This window comes from Danio rerio, chromosome 14 (genome assembly GCF_049306965.1).
Source record: "Danio rerio strain Tuebingen ecotype United States chromosome 14, GRCz12tu, whole genome shotgun sequence".
NCBI classification, from domain to species: Eukaryota; Metazoa; Chordata; class Actinopteri; order Cypriniformes; family Danionidae; genus Danio; species Danio rerio.
Genome location: NC_133189.1, coordinates 3236045 through 3257604, shown reverse-complemented (window position 1 = coordinate 3257604; position 21560 = coordinate 3236045). Strand labels below are relative to the sequence as shown.

General features: G+C 37.4%; 1 protein-coding gene across 6 annotated transcripts in view; it reads left to right on the top strand.

The window, feature by feature from the left end:
• The window catches only part of spock1 (SPARC (osteonectin), cwcv and kazal like domains proteoglycan 1), a 294145-nt gene that overhangs the window by 196984 nt on the left and 75601 nt on the right, over window positions 1-21560 (top strand). For all 6 annotated transcript variants that reach the window (XR_012390146.1, XR_012390147.1, XM_073922464.1 and 3 more), the window contains exon 4: window positions 482-553. Coding sequence is in view for 4 of the 6 variants with exons in the window: in XM_073922464.1 (XP_073778565.1) it covers window positions 482-553 (72 nt within the window). In the remaining 2 variants the exon portion in view is untranslated. The remainder of the gene's footprint in view (window positions 1-481; window positions 554-21560) is intronic.

Below are 21560 nucleotides of genomic sequence, written 5' to 3'. Positions count from 1 at the left end.
CTATGTTGGGAAAGTTTGCGGTTCATTCCACTGTGGCGACCCCTGATTAATAAAGGAACTGAGCCAAAAACAAATGAATGAATGAAGAAGCCATTGAAGTATTTTGGCAAATGCATGAAACATGCTCCTGTTCATTACAATAACATCTTTTTGCATCTGAAAATGTTTTGCAGCAGGAAGGGCTGCGTAAATCATATGCTGGATTAGTTGGCGGTTCATTCTTTTGTGGTGACCCCCTGATAAATAAGGGATGTCTAAAAAAATTATATGAATGAATTATTGTACAATAAATGGTTGTGGTTGATCTTGGCAAACCGAAATGTGTATTCACCGCTGCTTTAATCTTCATTTAAATCTTCATTTTTCTTTGTTAATGCAATTGTAATGCCATTAACAGTTCTTCCACAAGCAAGAAGAATATTGTGACTGTTTTTTTTTTTTTTTTTGTCCATGTAGCAATAATGGTATTTGTTCCCCACAGAAAATGCACCAAACCAACGGACCGAACTGAACCATAAATCACACTCAAAGACCAAGAGCAGAACTACTGATGGTGAGTCAATCCATCCATGCGCATGATTATCTATCTGTCTTTTCAGCTTTTCAGTATACACATACATCATTTATAAGCCATGCAGTGTCACTCTCAGAAATCTTTCTAATAGAGAAGTTTCTAATGAAGAAACATTACTATTCTCAATTTTGAGAGTAATATTGACATTTTTGTCACTTAATATATATTTTGATGAAAATGTTGACTTTTTTAGGATTCACTAGTGAATTGAAACTGGTCACACTTTATTTTGATGGTCCGTTAAGTTCCATTGTAACTAATTCTCATTAGATTATAAGTAGACTGTTAGGGTGCTTTCACACCTACACTTTTGTTTCGGAACGTGTCTCGTTTGTCCAGTTAGCGCGGTTCGTTTGGCATATGTGAACAGGGCAATCGCGCTCTGTTCCGCGCCAAACTAATCGCTCCGAGATCGCTTGAATGAGGTGGTCTCGGCTCGATTGAAACGAACCCTGGAGCGGATCGATTGCAGTGAGAAAGCGATCCGATCCGAGCGCGGTTATATCACTGTGTTTTATGGATATGTAGGCATACGGCTTTATGAAGAGAGAATTATGAGTATGGCGGGAAGTTTCGCGAGTCTCCGGATGCCCGCAAACGATTGATGATCTCCCGGTAATCTCGCGTCTCCCTCCCGGTCCTCAAATAGGCATCGTCGCGCACCCTTCTCACCCCTGCCTACCGCATCTCTCCTCAGACACGTCGCGCGCGCACCCTGTCAATCACCACCAAACCACCACCTCTCCTGACAGCTGAGCGGGACGCTGCAAAATAAACCCTGACACTCTGACCAATGTGCGGAGAGTTTACTCGCACGTGACTTGTTTTAGCTCTTTTGGTCCGATTAGAAACTTTGCAGTGTGAAAGCGAACCGCTCCAAGAGCAAAGAGCAACAATTTAACAGTTGTAATCTCTGTTTCAGAACAACTGAATTGGGGTTGGGGTTAGTGTAAGTTGACATGTACTTGCAAAATTTCTTATAGTCAGTTAAATATCTGTTGAAGCAGCAGTATCAACAGATATTAAGCAGACAGTCTACTAATACTCAAATGGACCATCAAAATAAAGTGTTACCTTGAAATTTATAAAATGCTTGCACATAAATGAGTATTTCTTTTTTCTAAACATTGAGATCAAATTTCTATACAAATATTTCCATTTAGAGACTAAAATTCAAGTTTTTTACTTATTATTTTATTTCTTAAAACTTATTGTGTTTTTTTTTAAAAACACCGACACAAGACATGTCTGAAAAATGGAACCTTTTTTATTTAAAAAGAAGTATACATTTGAACAGGCCACTTTATTAGGTACACCTTACTACCCAGCAGGCACACAACATTCATTCATTCATTTTCTTGTCGGCCTATTCCCTTTATTAATCGGGGGTCGCCACAGCGGAATGAACCGCCAACTTATCCAGCAGCGGATGCCCTTCCAGCCGCAACCCATCTCTGGCAAACATCCACACACACATTCACACACACACTAATACACTATGGACAATTTAGCCTACCCAATTCACCTGTACCGCATGTCTATGGACTTTGGGGGAAACCCGGAGGAAACCCACGCGAAGGCAGGGAGAACATGCAAACTCCACACAGAAACACCAACTGAGCCGAGGTTCGAACCAGCGACCTTCTTGCTGTGAGGCGACAGCACTTCCTACTGCGCCACTGCCTCGCAGGCACACAACATCATAAGACGTTAATATTTGGTTAGATTTAGGTCATGACGTCAGGTGACCAAAATGTAGCCATCATCTAAGGACAATGTTATTTTGACGTCATGTTGATGTCCTGTGCCTGCAGGGTAGTGCCGGGTTGGACCCCCTTTTGACTTAGAACTGCCTTAATCCTTCATAGCATAGATTCAACAAGATACTGGAAATATTCCTCAGAGATTTTGCTCCATATTGACATGATAGCATCACGCAGTTGCCACGTTCAAAGTCACTTAAATCACCTTTTCTTCCTCATTCTGATGCTCAGTTTGAACTGAAGCAGCTCATCTTCAGCATGTCTACATGCCTAAATGCATTGAGTTGCTGCCATGTGATTGGCTGATTAGAAATTTGCGTTAACGAGCAGTCGGACAGGTGTACCTAATAAAGTGGCCGGTGAGTGTATGTGTGTGTGCGTTTATTAGATTTTTTTTTAAATAAACCGAGTCACAAGAAGAGCCCTAACATGATAGCTGTGACCTCTGACCCTGTGACCTTGTGCATTACCGTCTCTCTCTCTTGTCTTCTGCATAAATTAAAGCTCTCTCTTCTGGTTGCCACAGCAACAGTGAAGTGTGACAGTAATTGGTCCGCTGCGCTGGAGAGGTGAGGGAGGTGAACTTTAACCCCCTCAGGGGTCAGAGGTCACAGTCCCACCTGAAGTGCCTCTGCATCGCTGTGATTAGACACTTGACCTGCGTTCCTGAGAGAGGATAAGTAAGATCTGAATAAAAATGGACTCTCCTGACCCATCCATGTCTAGCGTCCGACAGCCTGCGCGTGTCATGCAGTGTTTGAGGCGCGGTGGCTGAATCTGTGAGTCCTGCAGCGCGGCTTCGGCTAATTAAACCACAGGGAGGCCAATGACTGTCAGTGAGTGAACACACCTTGAGTTCCTCCTCACACCTCCAGCAGCACCTCAGTCATTACTGACCAGACCTCACATAGAGAGAGGATGTCGGAATCATGTAACGTCTGCCATGTGAAGTAATAGCACAGTCTCATTAAAGTCCGCATGAACCGGAAGCTGCGACCGTTCACCGCAGTTTAGAAACAGAATATTAAATGAAGAAACAGTGGGCGTGGCTTGTTTTTTCTACTGCAAGCTGATTGGATGTAGTAAAGTAGGCATTTCAGTCAAAAAGATTGGGAAAAGGGTTTGGGGAGAGTTATAACAACCTAACATACACCTCCTCCTCACCATTTCTGTTTGTTGTCAGAGCTGACAGCTTAAGGGGCGTGGTTAAGTATGGTAACCACGACCAATTCTTCAGCCAGACATAATCCGAGAATTTAATTGAAACAGAATGTGCATGCTACTAAACTAGCAATGTGAGCTAACAAAATCAACATGGTTAGTTTTGATTTCATGGGGATTTTAAGAGCAAGTCAATTCACTCTGTGGCTGTCTTTAAATGGTGTCCTCTGGCATTCGGTTTGAATAGGAAAACATCAAATTCTCCAAAACTGTTTGCCAACATTACAATTAAATTTCAGATTTGGAATCACCAATAAAATTCACCAACAACTGTTAGTTAAGTTTCATTTCTAAATGTTCGAATCACACGAAACCTGCATTTTTTCAGGTTGCCTACCTGCTTGCATTAATCTCAGTCATCAACATTAAAGTTCAGTATTTTATTTTATTTTATTTTATTTTATTTTTATTTTTTTTTTATAAATTTTTATAATTTTATTGAATTTTTTTGTTTAATATTAGCAATGTAAAAGTTTAGTATTTTATTGTATTTAATTTTATTTTATAACTCGTTTTATAACTTAATTTATTTTATTTTAATAAATGTATTTTATTATTTTTATTTTAATATATTTAAACTGTATAGCTTATTTTATTTTATTAGTTTTAAACATTTAATTTTACTATTTTAATTTTAATACATTTTTATTTTATAACCTATTTAGTTTTTTTATTTTTGAAAATATTTTATTATTTTAATTTTAATATTAGCTCTATAAAAGTTCACTGCTCTAATTTATTTTATTTTATTACTTATTTTATAACTTATTTGAAATATTATTCTTTATTATTTATTAATATTATTATTATTGACGCTTTGTGTCAGCCTTATTTATTTATTTATTTATTTATCTATCTATCTATTTATTTATTTACTTTTTATTTATTTATTTATTTATTGATTTATTTATTTATTTTCATTTTTTTGAATATATATTTTGTAAATTTTCCTATTTGGCTGAGCACCCAGTTAAAGCAATGTGTGTTTTTTTTTTTTTTTTTTAAATTTGCACTTTTATGTTTAGTTTAGTTTTATAAAAATCTGTAAGCTTTCAGAGTAAAAAAAAAAAAAAACATAAATCACAAGATGGATGCTAGCTGAACAGTAGCCATGAATTATAATTTACTTTTGAGCAACCGAGATGGTACCCCTCTTCGAAGTTGCTGCCCTACGCAGCGTGCATACTCTGCTTATAGGAAGCGGCGACTCAAAACGCAAACTCATGCAACACATTTCTGTGAAATTTTCAAAGTTTGGTAAACCTTTGGTAAACTTTGACTCCAAAGTCCAAGCTTGTTGAACTCTGACTTGCGAAAATGCGAAATTGCATCACGTGATTGTGTGAGACCAAGAGAAGAAAAACCCCTCTGTACAGAGATTTAAAATGTGAAGCAATCACTCGCTTTATTTGTCATTCATTCATTCATGCATTAATTCATTCATTCATTCATTTTCCTTCAGCTTTGTCCCTTTATTCATCAGGAGTCAAAACAGCGGAATGAACCACTAACTTATCCAGCATATGTTTAACACAGCGGATGCCTTTCCAGCTGCAACCCAGAACTAGGAAACGCCCATACACACTCATTCACACACACACACACACACACACACACACACACACACACACATACGCTACAGTTTCACCTATAGCGCATGTGTTTGGACTGTGGGGAAAACCGGAGCACCCGGAGGAAACCCACAGCAACACGGGGAGAACATGCAAACTCCACATAGAAATGCCAACTGATCCTGCCAGGACTCGAACCAACGACTTTCTTGCTGTGAGGTGAAAGTGCTAACCACTGAGCCACCGTGTGGCCTCTATCAGTGTCTAAATATCTTATTTTATCCTGCTTCTTTTCACAGCGCCATAGAACAGAATTTCACACGCTCAAACTCTAGTCTGACCGCGGCTTTAAACTCAAATGTCATTCACAACTTATTTCCCTGCAGTAATGTGATCCAGCCCTAGTGAAATGTTGGACAGCAGCTGATTTTCTTTATGAGCAGCTGCCGGTGTGCTAAGAGTGTCAGATAGCTGTTGAAAAATGAAATTTTGATAAGTGTTCCTATAGACTAACATATATAAATATTTTTTTTCACAATAAGCATCCTGTGTTAGAAAGGAAATGGTCAATTTTGATTTCACATCAGCTTCAACAGTCAGGAGTGGCTCTGCTAGTTCAAGCACATACAAATTCTCTCTCATCGACAGATTTTACACTTTACTTGCTTGATTGTTTGGTCTAAAGCAGGGTTTGGCTTCACTCTCGTCCTCAAGTATCCGTAAAAAACTCAAAAGTACCAGCATTTGAAGGTCCTGTTTAGATCGGTTTTGATGAACACACTCAACTGGCAAGAAACTCAATGACAAATGCATTATTCTCTCACAAACCAATTGATTGTCATGCAAAGCAAACAGTAGAGCTCTGAGAAGTCAACCATCACTTCTATAGTGCTTTATACCTCAGAGATATATCTTCAAACTTAGAAATAAAATAACAAATTCAGTTAATGGAATATCAAATATAAAACCAATTATAACTTAGCTGTAAAGCAGCTGTAAAAAAAAAAAAAAAGTTATTTATTTACAATAGTGTCTCTATTCAGCTTTTTTTAACTTTTTTATTTATTTCCACTGCATCAAAATCCATGGGTTTGTACTTCGTACGTGGATTACTCAATTGGCTGGATGTTGACGATTTGACATGATCCAGGATCGTTTCGATCTACAAAACCCATCTGAGGTTGTTGTCATAGTAACAATTCTGGTAGCTCAAACCTGCGTAGGGGCAGGTTCATTTCATATAAATAGGATTAGATTGGCTCAGTTCAAGCAAAGATAATACTGAAAGTATGTACTGAATGCTGATATTTTCTTACAGTATAGTTATATACACTTGGGAAGATAGTAATATATATATATATATATATATATACCACCACCACTTGTGTGCAGCATCCACTTGGATGATGCAACAGCTGCCACAGGACATTGGTACAAGTGCGCTCACCACACACTAGCTATTGGTGGAGCAGAGAGATAGTGATAGAGCCAATTTGGTGGATGGGGATGATTGAATAAAAGGGGGTGAAGGGAATTTGGCCAGGACACTGGGGTTACACCCCTACTCTTTTACGAGAAGTTCCATAAGGATTTTTAATGACCACAGAGACGTGCTCAATGGCAGTATGAGGTTCCCTTTTATATACTAGGGCAATAGGACTCGCATAGACTGCAGTTTCCATGCCCCCTGCTGGCCTCACTAACATCACTTCCAACAGCAACCTAGTTTTCTCATGTGGTCTCCATCCAGATACGGACCAGGCGCAGCCCTGCTTAGTTTCAGTGAGTAACCAGTCTTGGACTGCAGGTTCAGGGCTTAACTTGTACCAGTACAAAGTCCAATCCGGATCCGGCACCTCTGAAATCTGATCCGGCACCTCACTTTACCGTTCACACACACCCCATCCCACCCTGCTACTCATCAACCCTCATCACTTTCATCCGCGACACCCCCCTCGCTCTTCACTTTCTTCGGCGACTCACCAACCCTTATCACTTTCATCCGAGACCTGAGCCGGAGCAAGCTGAATTGGCGCTCTAGACAAACAACGATCACACCGCCCTCAACCCAAAAGTTCAAATGGAAGTAACTGGATTGTGAAGGGAAAACCGGGGGGAGGGGGGCAATGGTGGGTTTGGGTGTTGCGGGCGCCGCCCTCACTATTTAGAGTCCCTCACCCCTAGGTCGCCTCTATGGATGCATCGGCTCTGTCCGCTCTTCACTTTCGTCTGTAGCACCACCCAACTTCCACCTCCCCGCTCTTTCCTTTCATCCTCGATTCTTGTCCCTCCTCTGGTAACAAGCCGGATCCATTACCCCGATCTGTTCTGGAATCTCGCAACTTACAAATTAAGCACTGTACAGGTTGATTTGGCTGTGGAAGTGAAAAATAAGGTGTTCTATTAGCAGTGTGGCAACATGTTGTCAATGTAGTCAAACAGATAGTATTACCAAATCCAAACCAAACAGACACATATGCGAAGCGTCTGACCCGAAGAATAGGAAACTCAGTGAGTGTTTGTTTTTAGAGCAAAAATGAGACAAATTGTAATGCCGTGGGCCAACATGGTTTCATCTGCTCTCCTCTGCAAATGAACGCCACCAGCTGAGCCAACATGAGCGCTGGGCTGTTTTTCCAGCATTTCAGGAGTACTTCGTCATGTCTGAGCCAAAATGGCCGCCGGCTGGTGGTAAAAGCCAGCTGGGATGTACAGACGCGATCAGGCCAATATGGCTGCAGGACAGGTATCAAAGTCTTCAGGGACAGACGGCGCGTTTTCAGCCAGGATGGCTTGCGGCTGCAGATATGTCCTTTGTCAATGAAACGCTGGAGAGGAAAAGCGGGCCGCGGACGGCAGCGCGGCTCCGTCACTGCCCCAATTAGAGCTGACGTGCCGAGAGGAGAGAACGGCGGATGAAAGAGACGAGTGTTTTTACCGCAGTAATTCCCAACGCAATTCATCACAAAGACAAGATCCCCTTTCCTCCTCTTGTGGAGAAGGAGAGAGTGAACACGAAGCTGCAGTGGCCCTAATATGGGCTTTTGCTGAGACGGTCGCTGTGAGAATCTGCCCTCTCACAGAACGGAGACTCTCAGAGCCCTCACAGCCACAACAGCACACGAGACATGTCGGATAAAAGCCAACAGCAGACATTTGTTTCCCCATGTAAAAAGCCCCAAGCTTTTGTAAATAGGTTTGTTTTATGTAAAGATAAAGGCAGGGCAGCTTTTATTATTGTTATTTAAGTATTAAGTATAAAAATTAAGTTAAAACATTTACTTTTTTTGTTCTGGTTCTTAAACTGTCAAATTCATATGTCACATCATTTTTTAAATTAAATAAATTAAAACAAAACAATTAAAATAAATAATTAAGTTAAATTAATGAATTAAAATCAAAAAGTTAAAATAAAAAATAAAACACATTAAAATAAAAATTATTATTTACAATAATTTAAAAAAATATAAAAAAACAAAGATATGTCATGTTTCTTTATGCGGGATCACCTGATCAGCTGCTTTTTTTCAGCACGTTTCTTGATTTCCTGGCTTACAGGCTTCCCAGAGTGAGTGAGTGAGTGAGTGAGTGAGTGAGTGAGTGAGTGAGTGAGTGAGTGAGTGAGTGAGTGAGTGTGTGAGTGGTTGAGTGAGTGTATAAATGAGTGAGCAAATGATTAATCAAATGAGTAAATAGTCAGTGTGTGAGTGAATAAGTGCGTGAGTGAATAAGTGCGTAAGTGAATAAATGAGTGAGTGACTTAGTGAGTGAGCAAATGAGTAAACGAGTGAGTGAAAAAATTAGTGAGTTTGTGAATGTGTATGAGTGAATGAGTGAGAGTTATTGAATAAATGAGTGAGTTAGTCAGTGAGTGTGTGAGTAAATGAGTGAGTGAATAAATGAGTGAGTTAGTCATAGTGAATGAGTAAATAACTGAGTGACTGACTGAGCACATGAGTAAATGTGTGAGTGAATAAATGAGTTAGTGAGTGAGTGAGTGAATGAGTAAGCAAATGAGTAAATAAATGAATGAATGAATGAATGAGTAAGTGAGTGTTTGAGTGAATGAGTGACAATGAATGAGTGAATAGCTGAGGGACTGACTGAGTGACTGAGTGACTGACTGAGTGACTGAGTGAGTGAGCAGATAAGTAAGTGAGTGGGTGAGTGACTGACTGACTGACTGACTGAGTGAATGAGTGACTAACTGTGTGACTGAGTGAGTGAACAGATGAGTGAGTGAGTGAATAACTGAGTAACTGACTGAGTGAATGAGTGACTGAGTGAGTGAACAGATGAGTGAGTGAGTGAATAACTGAGTGACTGACTGAGTGAATGAGTGACTGACTGAGTGACTGAGTTAGTGAGCAGATGAGTGAGTGAGTGAGTGAGTGAATAACTGAGTAACTGACTGAGTGAATGATTGACTGAGTGAGAGAACAGATGAGTGAGTGAGTGAGTGAGTGAGTGAATAACTGAGTAACTGACTGAGTGAATGAGTGACTGACTGAGTGACTGAGTTAGTGAGCAGATGAGTGAGTGAGTGAGTGAATAACTGAGTAACTGACTGAGTGAATGAGTGACTGACTGAGTTAGTGAGCAGATGAGTGAGTGAGTGAATAACTGAGTGACTGACTGACTGAGTGAATGAGTGACTGACTGAGTGAATGAGTGACTGACTGAGTGAGTGAGCAGATAAGTAAGTGAGTGAGTGACTGAGTGAATGAGTGACTGACTGAGTGACTGAGTTAGTGAGCAGATGAGTGAGTGAGTGAGTGAATAACTGAGTAACTGACTGAGTGAATGAGTGACTGACTGAGTTAGTGAGCAGATGAGTGAGTGAGTGAATAACTGAGTGACTGACTGAGTGAATGAGTGACTGACTGAGTAAATGAGTGACTGACTGAGTGAGTGAGCAGATAAGTAAGTGAGTGAGTGACTGAGTGAGTGCATGAGTCAGCGAATGAGTGAGTCGAATGAGTGAATGAGTTGAGGTGAATGAGTGACTGAGTGAGTCAGTGAATAGGTGAGTGAGTAGGTAAGTGAGTGAGTGAGTGAAGGCTTGAGTGACTGAGTCAGTCAGTGAATAGCTGAGTGAGTAGGTGAGTCAGTGAGTGTGTGAGTGACTCAGTAAATGAATGAGTGAATGACAGACTGAGTGAGACAGAGTTGATTTCTTCCATTAATAAACTCATCAGTTGCTGCTGTTGTAGAAAGTTTGAAGCTGTTTTCATTGCTGGAACAACACTGCACAAAAACCCTCTAAATGACCCTTTAATTGAAATTAATCAGCAATATCACACTCTTGTGTGTGTGTGTGTGTGTGTGTGTGTGTGTGTGTGTGTGTGTGTGTGTGTGTGTGTGTGTGTGTGTGTGTGTGTGTGTGTGTGTGTGCTGTTGGTCTAATGGTCAAACGCTGTGTGTTGAAAGAAACTCTGCTTGTTTTCTTGTGTTTAGATAAAAGGTTGGGCCTGCTACGTGTGTGTGTATGTGTGTGTGTGTGTGTTTCTCATAGCAGAGAGTTAGAAATGACAGCAGTGTGACAGGCCTGATAATCACGAATAGCTAATCCACGTCTCTCGGGCAGTTCAGGGCGTTCCAGAGTCTTCTGTGGTGTTTGGAGTCCCTTTGAGCTCTGTCAGCAACACACATACACACGCACACACACACACACACACACACACACACACACACACACACACTGTCCTCCACTAACCTCTCCTCTCTGTCTCTTTTCTCCTCTCCATGGCTCTCTTGCTCATCCTGTCTGAGTATCTAAACGCCCTCAGTACACTGTGCTACACGCACACACACATACACACACAAGGACATACTACAAACGTCTTTGTTTTATATTAAGTGGACTAAACTGATGTCTGTGATATTTACAAGCTTTATTGATGATGCATACTACACAGTCAGTATTCAGCTATCCCACTGAGTTGTGCGATCACGTTTGATTCATATTCAGCGCTCATGCGTCTGCCTGTATGCAGTAAGCATCATGTAATATCCTCATTTTTATAAATATGTGTTATTTACTTGTGTATGAATCATGTTTCTGGTTGAGCACATTTCTGGCTGAGGAAGCAGAACAGTATCAGAGTTGTTTATGGTAAAGTGAACATGTCTATACCATGATCCCTCTGCATTTCACGCTTATTTTAATACCACGAGCTGCGGCGGCGAAATGCAGAGTCCTGAGGATCTCACAAAGCCTAATAGCTGAACTAGCAATTTGGAAAATACATAAACAGCGGGACTGAGATTTACCAGCCAAACAGTGGGACAAATATTGTATTAGGCTTATAAATACGAGAAATTCTCTGTTGACTGCATAAACATTTAAATGGGACTCAGTGTGCAATTAACATCTGAGCCAATAACTCACAGCGCAAAACACATCAACATGTTTGTCCTGATTGTGAAGCCGTTTTTAAGGTGGTCTAGGACAGATTTTCTGTCATTTCGTTGATGGTTTTTGAGGATGCGATTTCTTATACGACTTTGACTCAGTAAATGATGAGTATTTCTAGAGGATACTGAGTTTGATTGTTGGTTAGTTGGATTATTATTCGAGATCGACACTGCAATCAAATCAGACCTCATCCGAATAGTTTGACTCCATCTGTGATCTTGGGTGATTTTTGTTACAGAGCCAGTCATGATGCAGTCTGGTGATTTATTATGAAGCTTGTTTTTGTCTTTTTCTAATCAGACTCAGCATGATAATTAACATGGTAATTAAGGGCATTCCAATGTTTTCTTTTTCTTTCCTTTTTGAAGGAATCATTTTTTTTTCTTCTTCTAATATTATTATTATTATTATTGTTGTTGTTGTTGTTATTATTATTATTATTGTTGTTGTTGTTATTATTATTATTATTATTATTATTATTATTATTATTACTATTATGTATTAATTAATTAATTTATTTATTTATTTATTAATAATTGTTAATTATTAAGTTATATATTCTTATTTAGTATTAAATTCAATAATTTAATTTAATTTAATTTAATTTTGTAATAGTATTTATTGTATTATTATATTATTATAATTATTTATTATATTATTAATATATTAATTATAATTACTCATTTTATAATTTTTTATTATATTATATTATATTATATTATATTATATTATATTATATTATATTATATTATATTATATTATAATATATTATATTATATTATATTATGTTATATTATATTATATTATATTATATTATATTATGTTATATTATATTATATTATATTATATTATATTATATTTTGTTTTATTATTTTTTTTAAAATGCTGTTCTTTTAAACTTTCTATTAAAATATTTTATCAAAAATTCCACAAAAAAATTTAATAAATAATAAAGCCTGCCAAAGATTCAGCTTCATCTTGTCTGGAATAAACTACATTATGAAAGACTCTGACACAGAAGACAGTATTTTGAAGCTATAATAATATTTCAGAACTGAAAAATAATACTAAATGTTTTTAAAAACCATGTTAAAAAACCGAGATATGTATTGAACAGTGAGCTAACTGTACTGTTGCATCCCTAGAAAATACATTAACAATGTGTCCTGTATTGTGTTACCAAAAAACCTTTTACTAGTGTCTCAAAACACTGATTTATATTACCACACTTTCACACTTACACATACTGACCTATATTCAACATCAAACATGTTAACAAGATTTTCTCCAAAGCAGTGCGTTTTGTAAGGCGGCATACTGTAATTGAGCGTGTGGCTAATGATGGTGTTTGTATACTTCAGGGATCGTCCGGTAATGACACGTATTTTAATCATTTATTTTCTCCTCATGCAAGCTATAAATACATTCCTGTCTCTTTAAGAGCAACAGAGCCGCCTCATCTTCTCCGGCAGCTTGTTTCAGCTCCGCGTCTGAGCGTTAATTAATCAAACGTCTGCCCACGATTTTAATCTCTCCGTCTATTTCTCAGCATTAAACGTGACCCGGGGGAGTGTTGGGCTTCAGACGGGTGACCTACGACCCTGCTAATTGAGCATTTCTTTCATCATTGGGCGGCAGAACATTTTAATTAAGGAGTTACATTCTTTCGCTTTGGTCTTTCACTCCTTTCTGTGTGTTTAGCTGTCGGTTTGAATGTGATTGGATGTTTTCAGTGTAATTCTGATCGATCGCTATGGTAACCCGTTTGCTGGATGAAGTCAGGTCTGCTGCAGAACTCGCTGCATACAGTCGATTACTGCCTCAAACATCAGGATTTACTTCATTTTCTTGCCTTTTTGCAGGATTACAGTGTTTTGACCTTGAGAAACACCCAGTACACTGAGGCGAGATGATAAAGACATATAGCTTTGAATATGTGTGTGAGAATACGCTCATGTAGACTTTCAGGAAAGTTTTGTTACACTGGTTATACTGATTAGGCATGGTAAAAGAGTGATAAACTCCACTGAAACGTTCAAATAAAATGTAACTGTAATTTACTTGAGGGTAAAATCAAATAATAGCAGTAGCAATCTCATGAAATATTGTAATAACTGCGCAGGTAAACATTTTACGGTCGTCTTGAACCGTAGTAAAATAGTTGTAACTTATTTTATTGAAACAAATTTTGTGAATCTGGTACTTAAAAATTGAGTTCAGTGGATTATAAGTCACTTTGAAATAGTGCTATAAACCAGAGGTCACCAATCTCGGTCCTAGAGGACCGGTGTCCCTGTAGGGTTTTGCTCCAACTTGCTTCAACACACACCTGCCTGGATGTTTCAAGTATACCTAGTAAGACCTTGATTAGCTTGTTCAGGTGTGTTTGATTAGGGTTGGAGCTAAAGTCTGCAGGACACCGGCCCTCCAGGAACAAGTTTGGTGATCACTGCTATAAACAAAAAACAATAAAAGTTTGCATCGACATGATAAATGTGTGTGTACTGTTTCTATTTATTATATACACTATATCTAAGTACACACGTCCATGTAAATGTATATAATATATGGATTTTATTTTTATTAATATTATTATCTAACATAAACATATACAGTATGCATATTATTAAGAATAAATATTTATTATTTTGTAAATATTTTATAATATATTAAATATTTTTGTAAGCATTGTTTAAATTTTCCATATAAGAATATAAAATTCTAATATTTAAACTTTTTATGTTAATATCCATATAAATATAAATATTACATATGTAATTTTACATAAATATTATATGTTAGAATACACTTATTTTCCCCAAAACAAAATATGATCATGTCTTGATCTTTAATGATTTAATTAGGAAAGCAAGGTCTGACTTTGCTTAGACTAAAGTCTCGTCACTGAACAGAAATAATGTCCAGTATAGAATATAAAGTCCTGCTGCAGTGGAGACAGAATGAATATTGTGTCGGACTCCATCATGAGCTTGGAGGACTGCATCCATACATCTCTGCAATTACTCAAATCACTGATTAATAAAGTCATCTGAAATGGCAAAGAAAGCGTTCTTGCAGGACTCCCAGAGCTCATCAAGACTCTTTGGATTCATCCTGAATGCCTCCTCCTTCATCTTAACCCAGACATGCTCAATAATGTTTATGTCTGGTGACTGGGCTAGCCAATCCTGAAGCACCTTCTTTGCTTTCAGGAGCTTTGATGTAGGGCATAAGTATGAGCAGGAGCGCTAACCTGCTGAAGAATTTGCCCTCTCCTGTGGGTTATAACGTAACCCCAAACCATGAATTTTCCTTCACCAAACTTGACTGATTTCTATGAGAATATTGGGTCCATGCGGGTTCCTGTAGGTCTCCTGCAGTATTTTTGATGATTTGATGCAGTTCAACAGATGATTCCTTAGACAAATCAACCTTCTGCCACTTTTCCAAATGATCACGTCAATATTTGTTACTTTTATAACTGGGATATATATGTATATATATATATTATGTAAATACAACTTTTTGTTTAACTGCACTACTTTCAAGTGTTTCAAACTAATTTCAACACACTACAGTTGAAACTTTAATTGCAGTAACCTCTGCATCCTTTATTACGAGTGGTATTTCATTTGTTTCATTTATTTTAATATTTATATTTAGCTTTTTGTATGTGCATGCATTGAAAAGGCCTCTTTCGTTCTGTCTTTGAAGCTTTTTCTTACCTTAGGCCATCTCAAATCTCTTCAGCTCCTCCAAATATTATTTTAAAAGCCGAATAAACTCTTTAGCTGAGCAAACCCTTTAAATACTTCAGTTCAGAAGCTGGCCAGTAATCATAGTGCGGCTCATGAATATTCAGCAGCATTGGAGACGGAGCTTTCCCATGGGGCAGCGGGACGAGAGACGCACACTTTCCTGTCCTGAAGGGAGTCTTTTCTTAAAATCCCATCCCGCCGAATACCCCCCCCCCCTCCGGCACTTTAACTTCCCCAGCGTTTATCAATTTAATACTTTAATTAAACGTGGAATTATACTTCTGTTTCTTGCACGAGGTTTCCACAGCTGTTAGCGCCGACTAATCTTTCGAGTGCTTTCTTCTGGGCTTTTTTTCACTGTAGAGCCAAGGATAAATGTAGCTGAAGAGCTGTAGGTGTATTCATACCTGTTTAACATGCATTAGTCGTGCTCTGCAGGTGAACTTCAGCTTTATGCAGGAATTGAAGCTCCGAATTCAACTAATTATTTTCCACAGAGAGACGTTTATGCTTTTTTTAAAAGCAAGTCCTGTTTTACAAAGCGTCGAGCTTTACTTCAGGGACCCAATTGTCTGGAGAAGTGAGCTAAATCGGAAAAAAGTGGAAAAAAATGCGCTTTGGGGACATCATCGAGCATATGAATGATTCATAAAGTGAATAATGTTTGTTTTTAAGTTTTCTTTTAGGGTCGGAGTGGTTAGTCAGTAGTTATTATGCTTAGTTTTACATAAAAACAATAGATTTCTGTGACATGTCCTCATTGAATCTCTTTGTAAATTTGCGTGTGTGCGTGTAGACAGCTCCTGCTGCGCTGTGATAGATGACTCTTCCTACATATAACCTCATTACATGCAAAACACAGCCTGTTCGACTTGCTTTTGCTTTTCATATCCTCCAATCACAATAGCATCTTTAAAAAAAAAAAAAACTCTTATAACAACTTCTTTCCCTTGACTTAACTTTTTCGGTCTGGGAGAGTGTGTGATGAGAGGTTGTAGTGAGCGCACACACACACATTCCACACATACACGTCTGTCATCTCCATATGGACACGTCTGACCTCAGTATCACACATGACTGACTCAACTCTTGACTGTTTTGCTGGAGTTTGTAGTGTGGTGGGCAGAGCTTAAGATTTTGGAGGTGTGGGTGAGGTGTGGGAGGTGTCAAGTCATTAAAATGATCTCCTAGCTTAGTTTCAGAGTGAATCGGCAATTTTGAATGATTCATTTTAATAAATGATTCACTAAATCACTCAAGACAGGAAGCTGCTCCTTGTCCTACTTAAATATTGGCAGTCAAGATAAAAAATACTTAATTCTGTGTGATTTTACTCATGGGGGGGCAAAAAAATGTCTTCACAATATCAAAACTTACTGGCATTGCTACACATGTAGGGTTATTCAGCCTGATCTCACGAGAAAACGTAAGTATTTTACGTTTTGCCAGTTTAGTGGCTAATTCGTACGAATTTGGTAAATGGTACGATTTTAAAAAGGAGGCGTGGCACCTGACCCCACCCCTAACCCCAATTGTCATTGGGGGATAAGCAAATCATACTAAATTGTACGAATTAGATCGTACGAATTCATACGAATTAGCCACTAAATGAAAAAGTTACGAATTGCCGTGAGATTGTGTTGGGTTATTGGAAATACTGTAAGGAATACAAGGTATATATACACACACACACAGATATTTTAGATACTGTTGAGCTTGAGTTGCTCAATTCAGTGTCTTTAGGTCTGTTTGTCGTACGTTATTAGCACTCTATGTTTGAGTTAACCTCACAACGTGAACTTTAGCACTGTGGTATATTCCCTCGTAACAGGAGCCCAAATTAATTACGCATACAATATTTGCGCACACTTGAACATATTCTTAAACTCTCCTCATGTCTTTACTTGATGAATCATTCTCAGTAATAACAGAATACTATGGAGCCAGATCAGTCTCAAAAATAATACATTTGCAAAATATAATTCAGACATACACAACACAATTCACAATTTTAAAACACGATTCGTAAATACACAAATCCGATTCGTAAGTTCAAAACACGATCCGTAAATACAGAAATCCAATTTGTAATGTAAAAAGATGATCCATGAATACACAGGTCCAATTCGCAAGTTCAAAATATGATCCATTAATACACAAGTCCAATTTGTAAGTTCAAAAAACAGTTTGTAATTACACAAATCCAATTCATTATTTTAAAACATGATTTTTAATACACAAATTCAATTAATATTTTTGAAACACAATCCGTAAATACACAAATCCTATTTGTAATTTTAAAGCACGATTAAAAATACACAAATCAAATTTGTAATTTCAAAACGCAATTCGTAAATACAGAAATCCAATTAATAAATTCAAAACACAATATATAAATACACAAAGCCAATTTGTATGCTCAAAACACGATTCAAAAATACACAAATCCAATTTTTAAGCTCAAAACATGATTTGTAAATACACAAATCTAATTCGTAATTTAAAAAAATGATTCATAAATACATTAATCCAGTTTGTAAGTTCAAAAATAAATGCGCAAATGCACAAATCCAATTCGTAAATCCAAATTATGATTTGTAAATACACAAATTCAATTCGTAATTTCAAATCATGATACAATACATATACAAATTAAGTTTGTAAGTTCAAAACACGATTCATAAATACATGAGTAATTTACCAATTTACCAAACATGATTTGTAAATACACAAATCCAATTTGTAATCTCTAAACACGATTTGTAAATAAACAAATTCATTTTGTAAGTTCAAAACTTACACTTCGTTAATACACAAATACACAATTTCACTTCGTTAATACACAAATCCAGTTCACAAGTTCGAAACACAATACCTGAACACACAAATCCAATCGTAATTTCAAAACACGATTCATAAATACACAAATCCAATTTGTTATTTCAAAACATAATAGAGTACATCCAGTTTATAAGTTCAAAACTCAATGCGTAAATACACAAATTCAATTCATAATTCCTAATCATTATTCGCAAATACATAAATCCATATCGTAAGTTCAAAACACGATTCATAAATACTTGCGTAATTTACCAATTTACCAAACATGTTTCGTAAATACACAAATTCATTTTGTAAGTTCAAAATACATTTTGTAAATACACAAATACAGTTCATAAGTTTAAAACAAAATTCCAGAATACACAAATCCAATTCGTAATTTCAAAACATGATACAGTACATAAACAAATCCAGTTTGTAAGTTTAAAGCGCGATTCGTAAATATACAAATTCCAATCATTTGGCAAAAAAAGATTTTTCCTCATGAATTCACGAATTGTGTTGTATTTATGAATTGTGTTTACATTTACAAATTGGATTTTGTAAAAGTAAACTGTGTATCAATTTTATAGTGTAAATGTATTATTTTTGAGACGGATCTGAATGAGTGAAGAAATTACACGAGCAGATTTGATTTTAGTGTTGACTGCAAACACTGTCCTCTTTCTCCCTGGTGTGCTTTTGAAGGAGTTGATTGACACTTGATGCCAAAGTGTGCAGATGGCACAGATGGCATTTTAGTAGGCAGGTGCCCTAATGTAGAGGGCACTAATGGCATGCATGCATGTGTGTGTGTGTGTTATGCTTTGTCAAGGTTAGATATTTACATCATCTGTGAAAAACTGGATCACCGAATTTGAATTAAGAAAATTATACATGTGTGTGTGTCTGTGTCATTCATCGAAATGTCTTTTGTTTGTCTGGTGACATTCAGAAATCACCTGTGAGCTGATTGGCCATTAGGCAGCACAGACTCCTCCTGATTGGATAATCACAGGTGTGAATGCTAAACCCAGGTCGTCTAATTTAACCTCATTCAACCTTTAGCGCTGATTACAGTACTTAATATCAAGCAGAAGGAGCAAGCGCTTGTTTTTAGATGACTCCTGCAGATACAGTTATGAAAATGAGATTTAGCAGAATCATTCAGCCTGCTGCAAAGATGACCAGGGTTATTGTAGGAAACTGAAACAACTATATGTTTATTGTTCACATTATGCAAATTGTTCATGGGGCATGTTTCTTTTAGACACGTCACCTGAGCTGGAAAGGGTTATTCTCATTACTGTAGTGTAGTTTATTCACCATGTAGTATTTTTGATTAAAATTAATTTATAATTAATTAATCTTCTTTGTTTGTTTGTTTGTTTAAACACTTGAGAGTCTAATGAAAATCACTGTGGTCTAATGCCAAGTCACTAATGAGCCTTGAGCCAGAGGGACATGGTGAATTAGAAATGGCAAACCATTCATATTCTATGCTATTAATGCACAAACAGAAGCCTTATTATATATAATGATAATCGAAATTCAACATGCTCATGCACAAAATTGGATTAAAGGTGCTATCAATTGAAAATTTCAATTGTCTAGGGAAAAAAAATCGGTCGCAGCTTCCAGTTCATGAGGATTTTAAAAATGCTAAAATATCCTCTTTTTTGCCAAAATTAATGGGATGCAATGTGATTAAAATTTTATTGTGGGAAAAAAAAACATGATATTTCACTTAATATTTAATAAATAGTTGGCAGTGAGCAGCGCACATTGGCTGTGTTTGCAATAAGCTGGTATTTCATCCCGAACGAAGTCCTTGTACAGTTATCGATCGCCACAGCAGATGAGACGCCCACACTCGCAGGGATCCATGCCACGTTAAAGGTGAAAGGTCAATTTGTGAGGTGTATGAAAGCGTTTGAGGTCACAGCTGGATAGATGAGGTCTGCCGTTGCTGCGATACTAAAGTTCAGGGGTCAAAGCTGATAGAGAGCGAAAAGCAACAGCAGTTTGTAGAGAGAGAATCAATGCAGCTTGAGTTTGGATGACTTTAGACGCCTGCCTTCGATTTCAAGCAATAGTTCAGGAAAATCTGGCAGGATCTTTCTCACATCGAGCACAAAAGCAAACAAGTGTGCTGTGTTTTTAGTAGATTAGGGAAAATCCATCATGATTGATGAAGAAAGGAAGAAAAGAAACGAGCTAAGGTATTGGATATTACTACATGAGGGGTAATTTGAGCGTAAGATAATATATATAGAGTGTGAGAGAGAGCCAATGTTGCCGTTTTATAGGATTAATTTACGGACTATCAAATCATGCCTGTTTATGAGCATATTTCTCCCTCTCTCTTTTAATTCAGCCCATAAAAATGATAAAACTTGTGGCCCTGAGGGGCGGCGGGTTTCCATAGCGATGTCACCAGAGACATATGATGAAGGAGGAATCACCCGGCGAATAAACCAGCGCGGACGGGTTTTATTTTTCAGTGAAATGAATTCTTCATCACTCACTCACTCCGGTAATAAAGCACAGCAGACGGAGATGAATGTAGACAGACGATTGTAGACAAGAAGAGAAAGAAGAATGAAGTAGCGTTCTACAGCCGCTGTTTCTATACAGTGTGCAGCAGCGATACGATGCATGGTATTCTGATTTAATGCATTCATGAAATACCAAAACCTACAATGAAGAGCATCAGTCAGCTTCCAGAAGACAAACAACATTCAGTTTCTCTATAGGGACATTGATTTTTAGCAATAACTGATAAACCTTTAAAAACAGGCCTGTTATGAGCTCTGAGGCTGATTAATGACCATGTATTCTTTTGTTGAACCCATTTTTCACATTGATTTATTTATTTGTTTACAAAAAGTATTGTTTAATAGGCGAATATGTGTAGAAAAACTACATTACCCACAATGCTGTGCACAAAATTGCACCCAAAAACTTTTTTTGCTTCGTCCACCTTCAAGGAAGCTCTGTGAATGTTGTAATTGAGTCAGAATAACAATAAACTTCAAAACTACATTACCCACAATGCCTTACAAAATTGCACCAGAGTCACAGTGAGGAAAAAAAAAAACTTTTTGGCTGCACTCACCCTTAATGAAGCACTATGAATCATGTAATCAAGTCAGATTAACAGTAAACTTCAAAACTACATTACCCACAATGCCTTACAGAAAACTGCACCAATCAGAGTCACAATGAGAAAAAAATACTTAGGCTTTACCCACATTTAATGAAGCACTGTGAATGATGTAATGGAATCAGTTTAACAATAGACTTCAAAACTACATTACCCACAATGCCGTTTAGAAATTTGCACCACTCAGAGTCACGGTGAGAAAAAAAATCTGTGCAAAAAAAACTACACTACCCATAATGCCCTATAAAGAATTGCACCAATCAGAGTCA